The 23,568-nt window shown below is 54.4% G+C and overlaps 1 protein-coding gene across 1 annotated transcript in view; it reads right to left on the bottom strand.

Annotated features, from left to right (window-relative positions):
- The window catches only part of FRMD5 (FERM domain containing 5), a 62,378-nt gene extending 46,069 nt beyond the window's left edge, over window positions 1-16,309 (bottom strand). Inside the window, exon 1 of the mRNA XM_085070187.1 lies at window positions 16,153-16,309. Within this exon, the coding sequence (XP_084926313.1) occupies window positions 16,153-16,254 (102 nt within the window). The 5' untranslated portion in view covers window positions 16,255-16,309. The remainder of the gene's footprint in view (window positions 1-16,152) is intronic.
- Window positions 16,310-23,568: the final 7,259 nt, after the last annotated feature.

Raw genomic sequence — 23,568 nt, forward strand, 5'->3', positions numbered from 1 at the left:
TCTGTGTGGGATCCTGACCACCCCCACCTCTCACACCCACCACGACCAGGGTGACCCAAGCCCCACCCAAGCTGCAGCCCCTCGGGACCTCCCCAGATGTCCCAGCACTGCCACAGGTGACCTCCTGGGCTCAACAGGAGCTGTCAAGAATTCCACCTTAAAAATTCCACCAGGATGAGCTGCATTACACCAGAGAGCTCGGAGCAGATCAGACACCCAAATGAGACAAAAGGCTGTGGATTTTTCCACAGCCACGCCAAAGCAGAGGGAGGGAAGCTCTCCCTTTCCCTCTCAGCAGATCATCCTCCTCCCTGCCAGGCGCTGCTCCCGACGAGCATCCCGGGAGTGTGTAACGCTGGATATCATGTCTGTGATCACACTCCGTGTGTGCACAAGGCTCTGCGCCTCCACTTTAATGTAGAAAAGGTTCTGCCTGTCTGTTCCACTTACATCACAGCGAGTTTCACATGGGATTAGCACATCCCTGCTCAAGGAAAGGGATGGTTCGGGAGACCTGCGGGAAGACAAATGGAATTACACCTACGGGACACTCGTGGGCTTAGAGAAATCAGTGCAAGTTGCACTGGTTTGTGTGCAAGCTAATTTGTTGCACTGGGTTGTGGCTGCCCACTTCCATCCCTGGCAGAGTCCAAGGCCAGGCTGGACAGGGCTTGGAGCAGCCTGGGACAGTGGGAGGTGTCCCTGCCATGGCAGGGGTGGAACGGGCTGAGCTCTAAAGACCCTCCCAACAATCCATTCCATGATTCACTGATTATTTTAACCCAAAAAACCATTCTGATTACATTTTCTCACTCTGATGTATTATTTGTGCTACCAGAACCATGAAGAGGCTCAGAGCATTGTGATTTACGTGCACACACAGCTGGGACAGGGAAATAAAGGTAAGAAGGTTCCTCATGCCTGACCTCAGAGAGGGGTGATGGATCTGCTCACACACCATGGGCCATCCCAGTCCTGTGGCAGTGCTTGGAAAAGAGTCTGTGATCCCATCAGCTCCCAGCTCCTCCCCAGTGTCCATCCTGCCAGGACCCCACCAGGGCTGGAGGAGCTCATCCTGGGCACAGCCTGGTCCAGCTGGAGATGCTGCTTTGGGAGGCACCTTCTGTCCTTCAGCTCCAGACCTGGGCACCACGGCCACCCCAGGTCCATGGCCTGTGTCCCTCAGCTCAGTGTCACTGCAGACACTGGATTTGGTGGGGTTTGATCAAAATCCAGTATCAAGAAAATTCCCGGGAGCTGCAGTTCTGCACAAGGAGACACTACTGCTGACATAGCAGGAAAAAACTGCAACCATGGGCTGCTCTGGGTGATCCTCTGAAGGAGGTGCACTGCAGCATGGATGTTCTTCCTACCCACTGCAATTCTGCAGGATTTGGGCTTAAATAACCCACAGTGGGGTCTCACCTGAGATTTTTTTGGGTTTTTATACCTCAGCGTGGGCAGTTTCTACCCCTGCAGTGGTGATCCCTCATGGTGCTGCTGCAGAGAGGGAGGCATCCATCCATCCATCCATCCATCCATCCATCCATCCATCCCTCCCTCCCTCCCTCCCTCCCTCCCTCTCCCTGCCCAGGTGACCAGAATGCCTCAGAATGCTGAGCTCTCCCCAGCACGGCGCTGTGCTGTGGCCCTGCAGAGCCCCAGCCCAGGCTTCACTCGCTCCATTAGGTCCCTGTGTGGCACAAATTGATGGGTAAATGGCAGAGGAGGGTGGCCCTGTCACTCTGAGCCGCTGAGCAGCCCAGGTGGCTGCAGGGTCAGTGCAAATCCCGTGTCTGGAATATGCAGAGGAGATGGAGAGTGAAAACAGCTCTGCCTGGCAGCTGGAAGAGTTGGGATCTTCCCTGGCACCCAGGCTGCACCTTTCCCTGTGAGCAAGTGGCTGTAACAGGCCTGATACAAAAACACTCCCAAACCACTCCTGTCTCCAGGACCTACTGCTCCCTGTCCATCTCTCAGAGCTCCTGCAGTTCAGCACTCCTGGCCCAGTGTCCTTGCACACCACAGCTGTGGGCAGGTTGTGTTTTTGGGGTCTGATGTAAACCAAAATGACAATTCAGGGCGGAGACAGCACTGTATGGAAAGCTTTCTGGTGCCCTCTCCAGCAGACATGTTCATTAGTATTAATTACAGTGAAAATCCCACACCAGCCAGGGTGATGGAACATGGCATTAACCAATTAAAAGACAAAAATTGGATGTCCTGGCCTGTGACCCCGTGCTCTGGAACATGCACAGCCACCACCATGTCCCCTGAGGAGTGAGGACCATGAGCATCCTTCAGAGCAGCTCTGCTCCTGCTGACACCCTGCTGCAGCTGCTATCTGCCAGCACCAGGCCTTGGCTTTTATTGCAGTGATGGTGTTTACACTGCACACGAGTGGCTCCAATTGCACCAAGGCTCTGCTTGGCTCCCAACCGGAGATTCACACCCTGCTCGGTGCCTGCAGCAGCCTCAGGACAGCACCTCATCCTCCTGCTGTGGGTCTGGGGGGACCCTGCCCAGCCCCTGCCATGGGACTGCACTAAACACTGCCTGTCAGCATGGCCCTGCTCCTCAGGGTGTCTGTCTGTCTGTCCATCCCATGCCATGCCATGCCATCCCATCCCATCCCATGCCATGCCATGCCATGCCATGCCATGCCATGCCATGCCATGCCATGCCATGCCATCCCATCCCATCCCATCCCATCCCATCCCATCCCATCCCATCCCATCCCATCCCATCCCATCCCACAGCTCTGCTGTCAGTCTGTCCATCCCCCAGCTCCCATCCCATGGCTCTGCTGTCAGGGTGTCCATCAGTCCATCCCAGTGCTCCCATCACGCCAGGCAGCCCTGCAGAGATGGAAAGCTGAGGCTTTGTCCTCAGAGCTGCTGATCCCTTCTCCATCCTCCCTCCTGGCTCCATCCTTCCCAAGGAACACTGGCTGCCATGGGGCTGTTAACACTGATCCCTGATGTGGAATTTTATCCTAAGGAAGGTTCTGCAGGATTCTCCGCAGTGCTGCCATTCCAGGACAGGACACCCAGGCTGTCAGGAGCCCAAAGGAGCAGTGTGTGCACACAGGAGAGGTGACATCTCCTCCTCTGGTGCCAACTCCCCGCTGTTGGATGGAAACCCTGGGGCAGGACTCAGGTTGGTTCACAGGAGCACCTGGCTGCTGCAGGCAGGCTTGGAAAACACCAGGCAGGATGAGGGAGTGCTGCCTGCACGAAGCAGGAGTTACAGCTGGACAAGCTGCTCCCTGAGCACATCACACTCGGGGCTGGACAGGTCACATCCCACCTCACCACACAGCCAGGAGCTGCAGGTACATAAATCTGGCTGTAATTGGGGAAATACGGCGAGACTGAGATAGAGAAAAGCCTCAGGATTACAGAGGCTTGGGAAAGGCAGTGCTGGGAGATCAGCCCCTCTGCTGCACAAAGGCAAATTGAGGCAGACAAAAGCGCTCTGGTGGTTTATATTCTTAAGATGGTATCGACTTCGTTACGAAGGTGGAGCAGCGGGAGATGTAATTTACCTATTTTGTGCAAGCACTGGATATTCTGCAACAGGGTAAATTGATTTACAGAGCTGGGCGGCAACACGGTGCTCTGAGAGATGATTTATTGAGCCGGGAGGGCAAAGCCTCAGCGGGAATAGGTGAGTCCAACCTGCCCCAGGAGCTGGGGGAGAGGATGCCCAGGGCAGTGGTGGCTTTCTGGACAGCCTCTGGCAGGCCACAGCTTGGCAATGGGTGGCACGTGGCACTTCCTCAGCCTAGACCATAATTCCTGTTAAGATAACCCCCAGCTATGGAACAGCACTTTAAAATAAGGCTTTGAAGAAATTAAATAGATTATAACTTTCTTTTACAACAAGTTCTTCCCTGTGAGTGTGGTGAGGCCCTGGCACAGTGAAACTGTCTCTCAGGATTCCTTCCCAATATCCCACCTAATGCTGCCCTCTGGCAGTGGGAAGCCATTGTCCTTCATCCTGTCACTCCATCCCTTGTCCCAGGTCCCTCTCCGTCTTTCCTGTGTCTCCCTCAGCCCCTGCTGTGGGATGCTGCCCTTTAAGGGGAGCACAGACCCATTTCTGGCAAACTCGCTGTGTCAGCAGAACACGCCCTCTCCAGCTCCTTCCCACCGAAGGTAATTACCTTAAGAGCTCATTAAGACCACAGGATGTGCGGCTGCTGCCTGGAAATCATGCTCTATTTTTATCCCATCCGAGTAAAAAGTGGCAGATTGACAAGAATTGTCCCTCCGGCAGGAAGGCTTCTTACAACTGACTTTTTGGGTTTTTTTGCTAGAAAGTAAGTTCCTGTCCCTTCCAAGCAGGTGGGACACTCCTGCTGACCTGGCACCTGGGCCACCACTGCCCCTGGAGCTCCAGAGCATCATGCCACAGTTGCAGCTGTGAGGACAAGGAGGGGATGATCCCACAGCCAACCCCACAGTGTCCTGCAGCCCAGCCCTGCAGGGCTGTGCAGAGGCTCTCCTCACGCCGAGGAGCTCTCTAGGAACAGATTGCATGGATCCTTCCCAAATCCCAGCCATAAATCCACCCCACACTGCCTGGTCACTGCAGCCACCCCCAGAGCCGGGCAGATGCTCTCCAGAGTCTCTCCACAAGCAAGGGCAGAGTAGGAGGATGTCAAATATGCTTAAAGAGTGTATGGATTGCAAGGCCATAAATATTTGAAGGGGCTGAGTGGATCTGTTCTAACGCTGTACCAAGCTCCACTGCCCCTCAGCCCTTCCCTGGCCGGGATGCCAATCCCTGTGGCTGCTGATATCCAAATAAAGACCAGGATAATTGCAGCACTTACAGGAGAATCTCTTCTGCCTCTGTAGTTTATCAGAGGATTTTTTTCCCAAGCACACCTGAAAGAAGCCATAAGCACTCACCCTCCCTGCTCTGTGTAAGGCTTTCTTCATGCCAGGTTGCTCACTTGGAAGAGTGCAGCAGCCAAACAGCACCGTAATTCCTTTGCCTGGACACTGAGAAAACACCGAGAAAACGCTGAGAAAACACTGAGAAAACAGCAGGAATTGGAATCGCAGAGCTCCTTTAGGGACACTGACACACCAGCACCACCAGCACAGGGTGCAGCAGCACCAGTCTGCCCAGGAAACTGCTGCAGATCATGGAATGGTTTGGGTTGGGAAGGACCTCAGAGTTTATCCCATTCCCATTCCACCCCCTGCCATGGCAGGGACATCTTCCCCTACCCCAGGCTGCTCCAAGCCCTGTCCAGCCTGGCCTGGGACACTTGCAGGGATCCAGGGGCAGTCACAGCTTCTCTGGGCACCTGTGCCTCACCCCCTGCCCAAGGAACAATTCCTTACCAATATCCCATCCATCCCTGCCCTCCGGCAGTGGGAAGCCATTCCCTGTGTCCTGTCCCTCCATCCCTTGTCCCCTGCACCTCTCCTGGAGCCCCTTTAGGCCCTGGAGAGGCTCTCAGGTCTCTCCCAGCCCCTCTCCACGGCAGAGCAGCTCTAGCCTCCTTCAGGCAAGTGGAGAAGGATCCAGTTTGTGTTAGGATGACAAATGAAACAGGCAAAAGCAAACCCTCAGTAAGTACATAAATAACGCCCTTGGCACTGCCTTTTGGGATAAATAAACACAAAGCTCTTCACTGGGATAAATAAACACCCTGCCTCAGTGGCACAGAGCTGGGGAGCCCAGGAGGAGCCCCAGGAGCTGGGATAAGGCTGGATCTGCACTCACTCCAGTGGCTCCTTGCTATCATTCCAGGGCTGGACACGAAGCTCCAGCCAGATGTCCACAGCAGGGCAGGGGGCATGAGGACACCTCCCAGGCAGAGGCAGTGTCCCCTGCCTGCCACCAGCCCTGTTCCTCTGTTCCCATGGCAATCCCCGGCCCTTCCAGCTGCACTCGACGTTGACTTCTCCACTCTCTCCATGGAAATCCGTGGAACAAAGCAAAAGAAACCAATTAGGCAGTGTGTGTGCAGGGTCAGCCACTCCTTCAGGCTGATTTATGGTGCCCCAAGTCCTGCAGGAGCCAAGGCTGGAGCCTTTCCAGGCTGGTTTTTACTTTATCCACGTCTCATGGAGACTGCACAGGGTGTGAAACACCAGCCCAGCTCACCCCACCTCCCGTGGCCACCGAGCCACTGCCACCCTGCTGTGCCCGAGGCTGTGCCCACTGCAGGTGGCACTTGTGGGCAGGGATGAGGAGCAGCAGACACACAAACGGAGGGAATGGGAAGTGTGCAGGAGGATCAGCTAAGAGACAGGGAAACACCTCAGTGCTCCCTGCTGCTCTCCTGTTTGCCCAGAACATGGCAGGGCCATCAGCTCCTGGGCACAGAGATTAACCCTGTCCCAAAAACATCCCGGGAAGAGCCCAGCAGAGCTGGGAATCACACACCACCCCCAGGAGCTCCGAAGGGAATCAGCCTGACCCACCTCAGCCATCGCTGCCCATCTCACCCAGTGACATCCCAGAACAAAATTCCCTGTGCATTACAAACCCTGTGGAAACAGGAGTGCTCTCCTCTCTCTGGCTCAGCCTGACTGCTGCCCTCCCAGCCTGTTTGCTGTGGGCTCATCCCATTCCAGAGCACTTTGCCCACGGGCTGCTGCTGGCAGCAGGAAGCATCCCAGGGCCTGGGAGGAGTCCCTGTCAGTGTCATTTACAGCTTGCTAGGTCGGATTAATTTTGTATTGACACCTTATTCACAAGAACAAGAACAAAGCCCAGATGTGAAGCTGCAGCTCCCAGCGAGGACTGAGGTTCGTGAAGGGGAGGTGCAAACTGCAGTCCTGCCTGGCAGCATGACAGGGCACAGCCCTGCTGAGCTCCCTGGACAGCCCCCAGGACCCTCAGCTTCCTCCAAGACCCACAGGAGGAAATCTGTCACCGAAGCAGAAACCACAGCCAGAAGAAGCCCTGTCAGGGGCTCAAGGAGTTGCTCCCAAGCAGCGGTGAGAGGCTGGGGAATCATTCCCTGCTGGTTTGGGGGTTTACATCCACCTGCAAATGGGAACACTGCCAACCAGGAATGTTCCCAGACCCCATCACACCTCCATCGCCCTGCTCTGCCCCACTGTCACTCCTCACCCAGCCCTCTCCTCTGTTCTGTGCTTCTGCTGCTCTCACATCTCTTCTTTTCCAATGGCCCCAGGAGCTCCAGGTTTTCCAAAAACACTCTGTTCTCATTCCACATTTCCTTTGGAAAGCCATTTTTATTTGAGAGCCAGAAATATTAGTCAGCAAACTATACAGTGCAAGGCTAATGAGAACTAGATCGATTCATGAAAAGTACCTGCTCAGCACGTTTATTATTATTTTTCAAACACAACTCTATTGGATTCCAGCTTTTTTATTTCCCCCAGTCCCAATTTGCTGCCCTTTCCAGGAGTTAAGAGATAGCTGCAATTGCTACAAACTACCTGATCTATATATTCTTGAAGCCTCTTTCCAGCTCCAGAATGGCTGACTCAATTTTTGTCATTTTTTTATTAAAGAAAAAGCCTCTATAGGCAGCTGGATGGATATTTCCTTTGGGATCCCAGCCTGTGTTCCAGGGTAAGAGCCAACACGAAACAGCCACTATAAACCTCTGAAAAACACAAGCCCCTCATCGATGTGACAGATATGCCACTATAATTAAAGTCTTTGGCAACAGACATTATGCAGCCAAAATATTCTATTTCCGGCTGCAGCATTGATCAAATCCTGACGACCCACATTAATGAGCTGAGGCCTGGCTGGCTGTGGAAGCTGCTGTTAATTATCATGGAGAAAAACACCTCATTTGTCCCGTGAGACTCTAGTACCTGCTGGGGAGTGGCTCACCTGGATTGTCCTCCCAGCCCAACCCAGCCCAAGGGTTTGTCCCTGACAGGAGTCCAGAGCTCATGCTCTTTACTGCCAAACAGGAAAAATTAAAATATGTGTGAACCTTGAATTTCCAGAGAGCTGCTCAGTGCAGAGAACTGGCATTCCCAGGGAAGGAAAATGGGACTCAGCCTTTGCTTGGCTCCAGGGGGATCACAGCCAGCCTGGAGAGAGGGAGGATCCCAGCTCAAACAGCCAAAGAAAGTATGTTAAGATAATAATAATAATAATTACTGTTATTATTATGGCAAAATTATAATGATAAAATCATCGGGGTGCAGCCAGCCCATGGCCCTGAGCCCTGCAATGCCTGCATGCTGGAATTCCCCAGCCTTTCCATTTTCCCCACACAAAGTACATGGTAAAGAACCAGGCAGGTTTTCCATCTGTTCCCTCATCTGCAGAAGAGCCTTTTCCATTTACATCAACTTTCCTGGCCAGGACCAAAGGCTGGACAATTTGGGAAAACCACCACCCCTGGTTTCCATGAGGAGGATGGGATCATCCGTTAGTGGACACACAGGGCTGATCTCGTGGTTTGAAATACAAGTGGTTACATAAAACTGGCCCTGCTGCGGAGCTAGTGCAGCTCTGATGGGGATTGGCCGCGACAGCCGCTGACTTTCCCGAGGAAAATCAGATTTTCCTGGATTTTACCCCCGAGTCCCTCCCAGATAACAAGCTGGAGGAAGCACAATGGCATCTTGTATTCTGTGTGTGCACAATTAACCAAGTTTCTCGTGAAATTTCAGCTGCCAAGTCACTCCTGCAGACAAAGACAGTGGCACCGGCGGAGGTGATGTCTTGGAGGGTAATTAAGTGTAATTAAGGGCAGAGCAGGGCCTGCAGCTTTGAAAGGACAATGCAGGAGGGACAAAGTGCCCAGCTGCTCCCCAGGATCCCATCGGATCACTGCTCCACAGTCACAGAAATCCTGGTTTTGTTTAGAAAAAAAGAGCTTTTCTCAGCCAGCACCTGAAGCTCATTCCCACATCTGCCCCTGGCTTTTCTGGGAAAACATCAGACTCTCAGCACCAGGCGTTGTTTGCAAAGAGAATGATCAAATCCTGGAATGGTTTGGGCTGGAAGGGACCTTACAGAGCATCCCATCCCACCCTGCCATGGCAGGGACACCTTCCACTGTCCCAGGGTGCTCCAAGCCCTGTCCAGCCTGGCCTTGGACATTCCAGGGATCCAGGGGCAGCCACAGCTTCTCTGGGCACCCTGTGCCAGGGCCTCAAACCCTCCCAGGGAACAATTCTTTACAATATCCCATCTCTCCCTGCCCTCTGGATGGAAACACAATTCCAAATGTTTTCTTTTCTGGAGAGGAAGGAGCTGATCTCCAGGATTCAGGCAGAAGAGCAGCACATCTCCTGCCAGCACTGCTCACCTGGCTTCTGCCCCAGCACCCTCTGGCATCCTGACACAACCCACGCAGGCAAACACGCCGCTGGGAGACACAGTTAATGAGATTTCATTTGATTTTTAATTTTTCACTGTTATTTTCCGGGAGTGCCAGCATTCCATTCTCTGACAGCACAGCTCAGCACGGTGGCAGTGCCACACGGTGCTGGGGACATTCCCTGTGCCATCTTGACCTGCTCAGCCCAGCACAGCAACAAGAAGCTGTGGTGCTGGTGAGTCCCAGTGATGATGTTCCACTCGGAGCTCACGTGCTCCCACTGCTCTGCCCTTCACGCTCCTCTTCCTCACTGAGCAGAGGAGCTCTGGCAGCCACAGGGCTCCTGCAGGGAGCTGCAACCTTGGGCTGTGCTGCTCCCTCCTGCAGGCTGCTCCCGCCCCGGGCACGGAACTGCCCTGGATAAGGTGTTGTCACACTTGGTGACAGCTCCAAAAATGCTCCAAGTGTGGGTCCCTTGCTGTGGTGACCCAGGATGGTGGCTTTGCCTTTCTCCTGGGCCTGGGCTGCAGCTGGCAGAGCTCTGCTGGCAAGGGCTGGGGCACAAGGAAAATGCCCCTTGGGATGACAAAAGTGCCACATAAATTAGATTTTAGAGAGTAACCAAGTGCCACAGTGGATGGAACACTGCTGGCAATACAAGGGGAGAATCCACAAATCAGGATAGGATTTATTTTCCTGAGCTCTGAAGCTTCCAAGAGGTTGGTAGGAATAACCAGAAATGAGTAACTACTAATTCTGCTGGAGCAGGGGATTTAGCCCCACCTTTGCAGCAACCTGGTCTAGTGGGAGGTGTCCTTGTCCCTGGCAAGGGTTTGGAACAGGATGAGCATTCAGGTCCCTTCCAAACCATTTCCAATCCAAACCATTGCATGATTCTACAATTCAATGATCTTTTCCAATCATCCCCCAGCCCTGGCATGACAAACCCCATCCCAAGTGTCCCTGTCCCTGTCAGAACCTGCTCCCATCTCCCCTGTGCTGTGCAAGAGCCACAGTCCCTGCAGACACTCACTGTGGGCACATCAGCCTCACAGCAATTCCACATCATCAATAGGAAATTACTCTCAAACCGCTGGAATAATTTACCCTGCAAACATTTCAAAGGGAATAATTTGACCTGAAACCTTCTTATTTGCAGAGGCAACTCCAAAGCTTGTTGTAACTAGACAATAATTGGGATTTCTGCCCACAAACAAGTGGCTGATGGTGGTGGCAGCGTTCAGGGCTCTGCCACAGTCCCCAGCCTGACCCCAAGCTAACGAGGGATTGTCTGTTCTCCGCAAAACCGATGGCAAATAAACACTGCACTTCCCTCACAGCAAACCCTGCTTGTTCCCAGCCTTCTCCAGTGACACATGTCATTTCTAACAGGTGACAGCAGGGCCATGGTGCCTCTGCAAGGCAGGAGCAGGGGATTTCTGGGGGTTGAAGCTCCTGTTTCATGGGATCACACAGACTCTGCTCCTCTGCCAGGTCAGGATTCCCCCAGACCTGCACACCCCGTGGGCACAGGACAGAGCTGCCAGCCCCAGCAGGTGGAGGTGTTGAGGAACCACAGCATTGGGTTTTCCCCACTGACAAATTCCCTCCTCACACCACACAAAACAAAAACAAGCACAAGCCATCCTTGATCATGAAGGGCCCAGCAAGGAGGCACCCCTCAGGCCAAGTGGCCAAACCCTGGCTCAGGTTGCCCAGAGAAGCTGTGGCTGCCCCTGGATCCCTGGCAGTGTCCAAGGCCAGGCTGGACAGGGCTTGGAGCAGCCTGGGACAGTGGGAGGTGTCTCTGCCATGGCAGGGGGGCACTGGCTGGGCTTTAAGGTCCCTCCAACCCACACCATTCCAGGATTCCATGGTGCCACACACCCTGCATGAGCTGGGCATGAGCTCCCACAGGCTGAAGGCATCTCCAGCAGGACTCTGCCCACCACCACTGATGATCTCAGCGAGGCTCTTGCTCCCACACAGTCCTTGCCCACTCCACACACGGCTTCAGGAGAAGCCAGCTCTGAGTTTCAGTGACAGAACACATGTGCCAGGGCAGAGAGGGGTCACAGGGGCTCTCAGTGCCTCTGCTCCTGCACAGGGCACACCAAGGCAGCCGTGAGTCCTGGCACTGCCAGCACGTGGCCACCAACGTCATCCCCGTGTCCACGATCCCTCTGGGCTCCAGAGACTGACTCAAAAATTAAAAATAAGTGGGCTGCTCACGGCACTTTCAGCATTCCCCAGACGCCTCAAAAAAAGCCTCCTGCTGCACATTACCTAATTCTGACACGACAGAAGGAGCAAATTCCTTTATTCATGGTGCTGTGGTACACATCTCTCTCCAATGGCATCTCTGTGTGTGTGCATGAGCGTGTGGACATCTGTATCTATATCTGACTCTATATCTATATTTGCCTTCAACATCTCCTACAGGAAAGTGATAAGCAAAGTAGTTCTGTCAGGAAATTGGCTTCTGAGAGGGGAATAGCCGGCGGGTTCACAGCAGGTAGCGTAAAACAGGTATGAAAAGTGAACAGAAAACAGACATTTCGGCTGGCGGAGAGAACAGCAAAAGAAATATTTCCCACAGGTTTCCAAAACAACTGGGGGTTTTGCCTCCCATTGAAATGTGAGTGAATATTGTCCCACATTTTTAGTTGGGATTTTTCTTAGCTGCCTTCTGTATCTGTTGTATTTAAATTTATATAGTTGGACATAGATTTAAGAGGAAAAGGAGATGAAATGCTCTGCTTTGACTGCTGTTTCCCCTTCAAACTCATTGTGCATTTCAGGCAGTTTCCTCCCAAGCCTAGAGCACGGAGTGTATGGAAATGCTGGAACCAGGGGCAAAGGAGCTGCCCTGCCAGCACAGCTCACAGACACAGCTGAGCCACAGCCATGGGTTTGTGCTGCAAATACATTTCCGTGGCTGTGAACAAAACCATGACTTTGAACAGCCAACAGCAAAGCCATGCTAACACTTCCAGCCACCCTGGGACCCTCAGCCCACCACACGGTGCGTTTCTGACCATGGGTTTGTCCCTGCTCCGTGTCCCCACGCTGGGCTCCAGCTGGGGAGGGACAGGGTGGCTGTGGGACAGACAGACACCAGCAGAGCCCCTGGCTGTGCACTGCTGGCTCAGGAAGCATTCCCTGGCGCAGCACACCTCACGGTGCTCAGGGCTGCAGAGCAGAGCCTCCCCTGCGGAAGCAGCGATCTCCTAACCTACTTCCCGGGAAAAGCAATTGAAAACTCTCAGAAGATAAAAAGATAATGAACAAATAACCTTCACTGCCACAAACCCCCAGGTTCCCCTTTGTGCTGCTGCCTGATATTAATGATGCTGTCAGGGCTCCTAAAGAGCTTCGTGATCCAAGTGGGAAACGGGGGGTTTGTCCCACAGTGCAGCCAGGATCTCACTTTCATTTCTGCCCAATCTTATGCAAGGAAGTTCTTACATTCTGCATCTAAGAAACCATATATTTATTTTTTCACATCTCCGTGTTCCTGTTGATCTACTGGGGTTTGAAACAAAACGCCACTGTCTTTTCAGGAAAACGCTTGATGCATGGAGCAATGGCAAATCATTAATTATTTCGAGCCTTTTATGCCACCACTGACACCACAGTGAAGAATTTAAAACATTTCTTCAGACAAGCAGCTCACTCACAGCAAACCACAGCGTTGCTGGGTGTTTCAGAGCTCTTCTCATCCCGACAGCACTGTGAGCAGCCTCGGCACAGCCTGCTCCATGTCCTTCCAGAGACACCGAGCACCAGGGGTGAAACTTAAATTAAATCCACAGCTAGACCAGACCCTCACCATGGAGATGAGCAGAACGCCTTCAGGAATGGCTGGGCCTCTCCCCAGGGACACGTCTGGGGACAGTGACACCATGAGTGAGGTGCCCACACCCACAGCTGGCAGTCAGCACATGCCAAGGGGTGGAGCAGGGATGGCACTGCAGCCTTCTCACACCTGATGGGCTCCACACACGAACAATCACCTTTATGGTGTTAAAAGGTGCCTCCACGGCCTGTGATACTGCTAAATATCAGCTTTTCCCAGTCAAAAGCCCAACATCTTCACGCTGAGGCTGCTGCTGTGAGTGCCCAAGTCCTGGCAGGGCTGAGAGCACAGCTCTGCTCGCTGGCAGACATGGACTGACCCTGCAATCCAGCCCTGCCAGATGCTGGGACACCTTCCCCAAACCAGCAAATACTGGAATTCACACAAAAACCTCACAACAAAAGGTTCACAGAGGTGCTGGCCCTGCTGCCCTGACCCATTGCACCCCACTCCCTGTGCCCGTGGCACTTCTGTGCTGCCAACAGCATCAGGGGAGCCCCAGGGATGAGCTCTCCATGCTCCTCTGCTTGCTTGGACAGGCTGGGCAGGAGTGAAAATTCGGGAAAAAAAGAGCAAGGAATCATCCCAGCTCAGACAATGAACTGCTCGTTCAGCATGGGAATATGAACAAAGTAAACCTTGGATAACCAAATGAAGAAGGCTTTATTTAGAAGCAGAATGCTCAGGTGTTATCTAGCAGCACCAAACCCCTCCTCACACACCTTCACCAAGCACAGCCAGAGGTTAATTTCATGACAGGTTTAATCAATGCTATTATCTAAAATGTAAATAAACCCCCTGAAAATCAGCTCTTCCCCCGAGTGCTGCCTCCTCCTCCTCCTCCTCCTCGGCAGCAGTGAGGCCAGCTGACCTGTCAGACAGGCCACGCTCCAGGGAGGGCACAGAGCCCATGGCCAGCACCCTGCCAGGGACAGCACAGCAGCAAACCAGGCACAAACTTCCAGCCACAGCTCCTCTCCCAGATCCACAGCACTGCGCGGGAGAACCATGACTGCTGCTTTGGCCACTTTCGCCGGATTTAAGCAAAAATAGAAAGGCATAAATCACACCCAACAGGCGCAGAACCAGCCGGGGTGAGGAGACACTGTGGATCTCGGCAAGATGTGAAATCTCTGCGCTCGTGAGGGAATGACCTTCAAAACTCATTCAGCGCTCACAGCCTGCGCCGTGACGGCTTCCTCACTTGCAAGACATTACACATTCCTGCTATGTTCCCCCTAATTTCGCATGGACTATAAATACTTGGCTTATAAGGCAGCATGAAAGCAAGCGAGAGCAAACATTTCAGTGGGGTAACCTTGCTTGTCACGGTAACAGGAGCAAATTCTTCATCCCTCAGGTCATGCATGCTAAACACCAGGATTCCCTGTTTACTATGCTACACATAAAATATCAACCGGAATGTGGGACCAAGTAGTATTTTCTCTTTAAAAAAACCGACATGCAAAATGACGACACCTTGTCAAATTGTCTTAAGGGCAGAAAATCCAGATTTTTCTGAACTGCTCTGCCCACACTTTCTCTCCCAAACTACGGTTTCCCATTTAATTTGTATTAAAAACCACCTCTGAGAGATGAATTAGTTTGGCTTATGCAAAATGAACTGGGCTGCTGTTGGAGCTGTTTACTGGGTCACACTTTACAACCCCGGTGGGGGAGGTGAGCGGGACCGGCGTCCTTACCACCATTCTCCAGCGGTATTTGCACAAATCACCCTATTTATCGATTTTAGACTGTTTAAGCCAAAATGACGGTGCCTCCCATAGCCTGCAGCACCCTCGCTAACCGTCCTTTGGCATTACCGCCGAAAGCAGGTTCGTGCCTGTAAATGGAAGGATGTTCACCCTCCTTGGCGTCGCAGGGCGGGCAGAGCTGGGAGCCCCCGCGGCTGGCCGGTGGGAGCTGTTGCTATTGACGTGTTGAGTCACCTTTACACAAAACTCTGCCCCGAATTTTCCATCGCCCACGGGCTGGGCTGGGGCCAGCCGCCTCCAGCAGCGATCCCCGCGTGCGGCTCCGCACAGCTCTTGTGAGCTCCCTTGCGAGGATGATGCTGCTGGCAGGAGCGGAGCGCAGGAGCAGCCGCAGCCGGGATGCTCCTCTCGGCCCCCGGTCACACGCTCCCGGTACCGGACTAGCTCCAGCGGAGCCCAGACTGCGTTCGCCTAGTTTTCGGCAATACGACATCCCACGACATCTGCGCGCTGAGCGATGTCCCTCGCAGCGCCGGCAGCGTGGGGACACGGCGTGGGGGCGACGGCCCGGCCAGGGGTGCCGGTGCTGCTCCCGGTCCCTCCCGGCGCGGCGGATGCGCGCTCGTCCCCGCCGCTCCGGACGATTACAAAACCCGAGCGCTCAGCACGGCAATCCGGGCGCTGCCGGGAGAGGCAGAGCGGGCACCGGGCTGCGGCGGGGCCGGCAGGGTCTGTCCGTGCCCGCAGCGTCCCCCGCGCATCCCTGCCCTGCAGCATCGCTGCCCCGCGGATCCCGGCGCGTCGCTGCCCCGCCGCATCCCCCGGACTTCACTTCGCACCCACGTCCTCCCCGCGCTGCGCGCAGCCCCCGCGCCCGGCAGCACCGAGCGGCTCCGCGGGGCTCGGCCGCTGCTCCCCCGGCCCCGGGGCGGCCGTGCCGGGCTGCCCCTGCCCCGCTCCGGCTCCGACCGCGCTCCGGGTGCCGCGGGCATCACCGCGCCGGGGGCAGGCGGGGGCTCTCCGCGCCATCCCCGCATCCCTCCGCGCCATCCCCGCACCCCTCCTCGGCGAGGGGGTGGCGGGCGGGGGACTCAGCCCCGGGGCTCTCCCCGCCGCCGGCAGCCACGGCTCCTGTCGCCGCCCCGGAGCCGAGGGGAGGCGGGAGGCAGGAGCGGGGGGGCCGCCTTTGTTGGCGGCGCGGGGCAGCACCGGGCCGCCCCCGCCGCTCGCTCCTTTTGTCTGCCGGGCCGGGCGGCAGCGCGGCGGCTGGCGGAGCCGCGGAGGCTGACCTGGATGGTGCAGGTGTACTCGCTGTCGTCCAGCAGCCGCACGGTGCAGTTGTACTCGCGGTCCAGGTTCCTGCTGCTGCCACTCATCCACCTGCTCAGCATCTTCCCGGGGCGCGGGGCGGCGGGCGCTGCCGGCGGAGCCTCGGCTCACATCCCGCTGCCGGCGCGGCGCGGGGCGGTGCGGGGCGGTGCGGGGCGGTGCGGGGCGGTGCGGGGCGGTGCGGGGCGGGGCTGTGCGCGCCCCCCGCCCGGCTCGGCCCGGCCCTGCCCCCGCTGCGGGCGGCGCGGAGCGGAGCGGAGCGCGCTGCCCTGCCCGGTGCCCTGCCCGGTGAGGCGCTCGGCGGGCGGGGAGGAGGCAGGGCCCGGGGGTCGCCCGGTGCCGGCTGCGGGGACCAATCTCGGCGCGGCGGCGGTGACGGGCTCAGCCGCAAACCAATGCGGCACGGGCGGCACGGCCCCGCCGCCTCCGCCGGGAGCCCCGCGCGGGAGGAGAGCCGCGGAGCGGAGGGGCGGCGGGAGCGGGGGGCGCACCGGGGGCGCCGGGCAAACAGCGCTGCGAGGCTCCGCCGCGGGTGTCCTTGGCTCTGCCCGCTCGCCGCAGCCTGGCGCCCACCGAGGGGCTCCACCGAGGGGTCGGGATGGATAGCAGCCCCGGGTTGGGCACCGCGGCGGCACCGAGCATCGCCAGCCGTGTCGAGCAGGGTCGGACGCGTGGCAGGGATTACCCCAGACCCCTGATCAGAGCGGGGCTTCCCAGGGACTCTGCGTCCCCAAGGACAGCAGGTGACTGGGTGTGACCCAGCAGGCCCACAGGTCCCTGCCAAGGCACCAGCCTGTGCCCAGCTCTCGTCAGAGCCCAGTTCCATTTCTAGGCTGGTATTCCCATGGAGGGTTGGCAGCTGCTGTGGTCCTTAAGCAGAGCCAGCTGAAGTGCCAACGTGGCACACAGGACATGAGCTTCTCCCTCAGTGTTTAGTTTTAAATCTCTGGTTCTTGGACAAAATGGACTCCAAGAGCCATCAGCGTTGATGGGGCTGGGATCCTTTATGATCCTGCAGTCCAAGGCTTGTCTCATGATGGGTGATGAGAGATGAGTCTCTCCCAGCCTGTGCTGCCATCCCCAGCCAGGCTGGCTGTGTGAGGACTGCCTGTCAGGCTGGACACAGCTCTGCGACCCTTGTGCCCACAGAGGAACCACTGAGGACTCGGTTTGGTTCCCTCAGTGTCCAACAGGCGATTAATCCAAATGCCCAGTTAGTGCAAAGGACAGAGTGGGAACACAGCGTTGCAGGCAGTAGTGCTGCAGCAGTGAGACAGTGGGAACACCCTGGGAAGGACATTATCCTGCAGGGAAGCTGTCAGCAGAGCCAGGCCCTGGCCTGTGTGGGATGTCTGTCAGAGCTGGATCCTGCAGCTCCCAGGCCCATGGGCCGTGCCCAGCACGTTGTCAGGGGCGTGATGGAACAACAAGGGCGCTTTTCACAGCCACGGCCTGCTCCTCAACCATCTGGGCACTTGTACAAAGATGCTTGTATTCACCAAAGTAGCTGCTACTTTGTCATGGATCCCACTCTGCATAAATTGTTCATCTGCCTGCGAGCTCCCCTTCTGAAGCAGCTGAGCTGTGAGTGAAGAATGAGCTCCTCGGCGCTGGCAGGTGCTGCTTTCAGCACGAGCAGCCGGGGTGAGCCAGCTGAGCAGTTTAATGAGCAGAGCATTCATGGCAGCCTGGCTGAGCTGAGCCTCTGCCTGGGCCACGGCACTGCTGCCACTTTGCTCCTCCACCCAGGGAGCGGGTCTGTTCAGGTTCCAGTTGTCTGTGATTTTTTTCCTAAAGCTCCTTGCTGAGGCAGCACAGGAGCCTCTTGGTTGAGTTCAGCCCCCTCTGCTGCCTCTGACTCGTCCTCGAAGCAGGGAACTTCACTGGAGCCCCACAGCACGTTCCACTCCCAAAATACCTGACAAGGTTTCCACAGAGCGTATCAAAGGCTGGCAGATGCTTTTATAAGAGTGCTCTCTGTTTGCAGCTTTGATCGACAAGAATGCACTTTTCATGAGTAACGTCTTTTTCTTTCCTTTTTAAAAATTAATACTGTAAATCCTACAAATCCTCCCGATTTCGATTCTCTGTCACTTGCAGTTTTGAGCTAAAAAATTCAAAATGCAGCTTTCCAAATGTAAAGGGAATTCTTAGCTGTGTTTGTTTTCCAGCAGGTTGAATTTCACTGAAGAGAAGTTGTGGCTGCCAGATGCCTTGAAATGTTCAAGCTCCTGGATGGGGCTTGGAGCAGCCTGGGATAGTGGAAGGTGTCCCTGCCCATGGCAGGGGGTTGGAACGAGATGAGATTTAAGGTCTATTCCAACCCAAACCATTCCAGGATTCTGTGATTCCATGCTTTCAATAGAAAATATCATTCATTACTTATTCTCTACATAATCCATGTATTTATCATCCATTACAGCTTGTGACCCACGGGTAGCTGGAGCTTTGGGAGCAGAGCAGTGTGTGTGAGGTGTGGAGAATAAAGTTGGTGTTGCCCAGGCAGGGCTGGAGCAGAGCCCTGGGCTGCTGAGTGCCCCAGAGGACAGGATGGCTCTTCATCTCTCAATTCTGCAAACGTTGTGTGCAGTAACTACTTCTTGTGCTGAAATGACCAAAGCACAGCCCTCTGCTGCAGGGACACTCCTTGTTTCAGGGCAGCCTGCTCTCTTTGGACACGTTTGCATTTCCCAGAGCCGGGAGCAAGGCTGTCAGCTCTGCTCTGTCCTTCTGCAGGTACCTGCAGCTGAAATTATCCAAACCCACTGTTGTCAGCAGCTGAGCTCCCACACGAGGCAGACAGGATGTCCAAGTGGGGCTCAGCTCTCAGGGCTGCCTGTAATCCGAGTGGTCAGCAGTGCTGTCCACATTACCATCAGCCTCCCAGAGCAGCTGGGTTCATCCCTGGGCAGCTCTCCAGGCTGCCTGGCACATCATTCACCACCTCACGTTTGCTCCCAGCTTCCTGTGCACTGAGAACTGAGAGGAACAAAGCCCAGATTCTCTCTTCTTCCTTAATTACTTTTTTTTTTTTTTAAAGGTTTGGAGAAGAAGACTGAACCTCTTCTTGAAAGAGTGTCACCTGGCTACTGCAACCTGCCTCAGAGCTCCTTCCCTCGGAGATCCTTCCTGGATCTGGAATAAATGTCTGTCACCTCCTTATGCAATATTTTCCTACAATAATGAATAATTATAACGCTATGGCAACGGCTGAGGGACTCACCACTGGCTCCAGGCCAGTTTTAGCACTGCAGGCTGGTTCCACACGGGAGATCTTTCCAGGGGGTGCAGCAGCAGGAGCATCCTGCCATCAGTTTGTGTTTGGGGAGTGTGGAAGGTGAGGGTTTGTGCATCTTTCACCCTCAGCTGGGCACTGATGGCCATGGGGAGCATTTGGACCAGCAGCTGAGCTGTCTCCTCCAGCCAAATGAGGTCAATAAGTTGTAGTTATTTAGGCTCAGACTCTGTCCCTCAGACACAGAAAAGGAGCATAAAATGCTGAGGAAAAGAGGAGAAAAAGTGAGAGAGAAAGAAGAGAGAGAAGAGAAGAGAAGAGAAGAGAAGAGAAGAGGGCAGGAGAAGAGGGTGATGAGGATTGAAGCCAAGTGTAAGAGGGCCAGGAGTGAAAGGGGAGGCTGGAACCATCTCAGCACCCTCCCCATGTGTACCCACAGGGGAATGAGCTGGAGCATCCAGCTTCCCGACTGCCAGGCATGTACCATTCTAACCACAATTTGCATTTATAACCAGAGGATAAAATTTCAGCCTATTAAGAGGAGGTGGGAGCCTGCAGGGTGATGCACATTAATTACTGCTTACATCCAGGGACAGGCTCATTAGACAGAGGCTCCTTCAGTTCCAGCACACAACTGCTGGCTCGAGGCAGATATTCCAGAGAGTAATTATAGAGCTGTGCTGCTGGGCAGGTCAGAGGAGCTGACCACATCCACCTCTCCACTCCCCCTGCAGCTGCAGGGTGACAGAGGCTCTCGGGATGGGGAAGGGACTGGGAAGAGCCCAGCAAGGAGCAGGGGTGAAGCTCAGGGCCTGGAGTGAGAGGACAAGGGGGAACATCTTCCCACTGCCAGAGGGCAGGGATGGGTGGGATTTTGGGATGGAATTGCTCCCTGGGAGGGTGGGGAGGCCCTGGCACAGGGTGCCCAGAGAAGCTGTGGCTGCCCCTGGATCCCTGGCAGTGTCCAAGGCCAGGCTGGACACTGGGGCTTGGAGCAGCCTGGGACAGTGGGAGGTGTCCCTGCCCTGGCAGGGGTGGCACTGGATGTGATTTACAGTCCCTTCTAGCTCAGACCATTCCAGGTTTCTATGATTCCACTATTGCACCATATAACTTAAAGGTAATACTTGTAATTGCCTGTTTTCACTTTGAAGCACAGCAGAGACACTCAGGCCTGACTGAGTGACTGTTCAAGTCAGCAATTGCCAGCAAACCTTCTCTCCAGCCCCTTCCCCTGCTGGCAGAGCCTGTCAGGTGAGTCAGGACAAGCTCTGCTCTGTGTGCTCTCAGCAGAATGTCCCTTTGGAGGCTCCATGCCTGTGCCTGGCTGGATGTGGCACACAGCATCCTCCTCCCCCTGAGCCCCTGAGCTGCAGCTGCACCTCAAAGTAAAGGTATTTTGCCCTTAAAAAGCACAAATACGACTCCCAGCCTCCTCGGGTGCTCACAGAGGAAATGCTGAAAGACTCTTGGCAGTTTTGTGCCTGCAAGATAAGCTCTGGTTTATATTTAGGAAAAGCAACGAGGGAATCGTTCTGAATCCAGCTCAGAAATCCACTTAAAACATTCCTATAATTCTATTTACAGACTGTTTCTGTAAATGTTGTAATAGGCAGAAAGGAGGGTATCTCTGTGTATCTCTGCCTCTGGGGACTCTACTGTGAATAAAAACACATCACCGGGGTCGTGTGTCCCCCAGCACACCCAGGGAAGCTTTGTCATCACCCAGCTGGGCACCACAGCCAGGACTTGTGTTTTCTTTATTATTCTTGTGATATTCTGTGGTATTTTCCTGAAAGTCCCACTTCCCGCTCTTTATGGCTGAAAAGTAATCACAGACTCCGTCAAAAAAAAGAAGAAAAAAAAAAGAAAATAGTCTTTCTCAGCTGATTGTCAACGAAGGCTGGAAAACATGAGAGGCAGATGGCCCAGAGGGTGCTCAGCAGGGGTCACAGACAAGGCAGCAGGAGAAGCAGCCCTGGGGTTTTCACTCTCCATCCCAGGCTCTGCACCCCTGGCTCCTGGTTTTCAGGCTTGGATTTGCTAATGCTGTCGCTGATGTGCATGCAAGAATCTAACTGTGAGTAAATACTTCATTTACAAGGATGCTTGAAGGACTTGGGCACAGAATCCTACAAGATTTGGGCCCCAAGTCTGCTCAGCTCTTCTGCAGCCCCATCCTTCCACAGCCCTTGGGGTGTGAGTGGGGCTCCTGTCCTGCCTGTCCTGGGGCAGGAAAGGCTCCTCGTTCAGAGCTCAGGGATGCTAAAACACTGTTTGCCAAGGGAACAGGGAGAAGCTCATCAGCCTCAGACACCCTAAACCCCCAGTGCTCCACGGAAATGCATTTGCCTGGGGAGTGCTCCAGCCAATGAGCATTGCTTTCCTTAACTTGCTTTTATTTTTCTCTCAAATATGTTTAAGATTGCTTTCCTCAAAATATTTCTCATAGAACCCTGTTGTCTGAAGCAAATGGACTCCCGGGGTGCTGCTACTGCTACAACTTCCAGTGCCTGGGCTGGATATTTACTGCTCTATTATCTTCATTCTGCATCCAAACTTTTGGGCAATCGTAGCCATGAGAGAAGGGCAAAGACAATAATTTGGGCATTTGCAGACACGTCGTGAGGCTGCCAGCAGGGAGTGGATAATCCCTGCCATTTTGGAGGGATGAGCATTCACTGCACGTTTTGGGGGAAGGGGGGAAGTGGTGTGTGAGAGCTGTGCAGGGACCCCTGGCAGGGCAGGGCAGGGCAGGGGTGCCCGGGGACACTTAGATGTCATCCTTTGGGTGACACAGACTCATCTGAGCAGTGTCAGGCTGGGCACAGGGGTGAGGGCATGAGCTGGGGATGAGCCCACCCAGCTCTGCCAGCGCCCAGCTCCTCATCCCTGTGCCCTGTGGGAGCTCAGGGGACACGGGGTGACCTTCCTCAGAGCCTAAGAGGCAATCCAGGCACTCATTCACAGCTCCCAGCCTGCCCCAGGCACCTCAGACTGTGCCCATGGATAACACCCTGGAGAGCCAACCCAGGGGTGATGTCCACTTGTTACCCAGGAAATGCCTTTTGTTCCCCAAACAGATGCTTTTTACAGGATAATGATTTTGAAGGAAAAAGAGGCTTTTCAAAGGGAGAGGAAGAGGGGGATGAAAGCTGTGGTGCTGCAGCAGGGCTGAACCCAGGCATGGGGTAACAAATTAAACCTTCTCTTTCTCATAGGAAACCCTGGGATTTGGGCTTCTGCTTTGTTTGGATATGTTTTTTCCTTTGTGTAACACTACCCTTTATTTAGAGTCAATATGAAATACTCTCATCCCTGTGGATTCCTGAGTGCTGTCTGGGAGCCAAAGCTGTGCCGAGCTGCAGAAAAGAAATTAAAAAGTAGGGATGTGCATGAGAACTGCGAGAGTTCCTGTGACTGAAAACACCCTGGTGGAAGCATATTTTAGGAAAGCACTTTCCTTGCAGTGAGTACAGTTAATCTGTTTCTACTGGAAGGAAAGCAACCCCTTTAAATCCATCACCAAACACAGGTATTAAGTGGGCAGGTTCATTAGCCCAGGTCAGATTTTATACACTTCATGCTTCTAATGAGCTGAATTAGGAACAAAGAGATTTGGGAGAAAACAGAGAGAGGAGAAAATTGATGAAGAGGAAGAAGCCATTGGATGGGAGGGCTCAGGAGCGAGCAGAGCTGTGTTGGGAGCTGTGGGATAATGGGAATGGCTGGTTCAGTGCAGGCACTGCTGTCTCCTGGCAGCAGCAGAGGGCAGAGCCTGAGCCACAGGGCAATGACACATCCCCGGGGCATTGGCAACCGGGAGGATGTGACAGAGCCACAATCAGGATCATCTGAGGCTGAAAGGAGGGAGCTGACCCAGTGCTGATGATTTTGAATGCACCTTTGAATGTCGGGGAAAATCAGAAAGTAAGTGCTGATGGTGTGGTGAAAATGAAGCAGACTGGCAGATTTCCAGACAGGAAAAAATAATGGGAAAACTGAGACAGAGTTAAGGGGCAAAAATGTAATTTTTGCAAATACAGTTTTATAGACAGTAGATTCTGTCAAATAAATGTGCTTCTGCTCCTTGATAAGATCACAGGTCAGTGAAATCCACAGAATCATGGAATCACAGAAT

This window comes from Lichenostomus cassidix, chromosome 10 (assembly GCF_008360975.1).
Source record: "Lichenostomus cassidix isolate B80296 chromosome 10, HeHo_3.0, whole genome shotgun sequence".
In the NCBI taxonomy this organism is placed as follows: Eukaryota; Metazoa; Chordata; class Aves; order Passeriformes; family Meliphagidae; genus Lichenostomus; species Lichenostomus cassidix.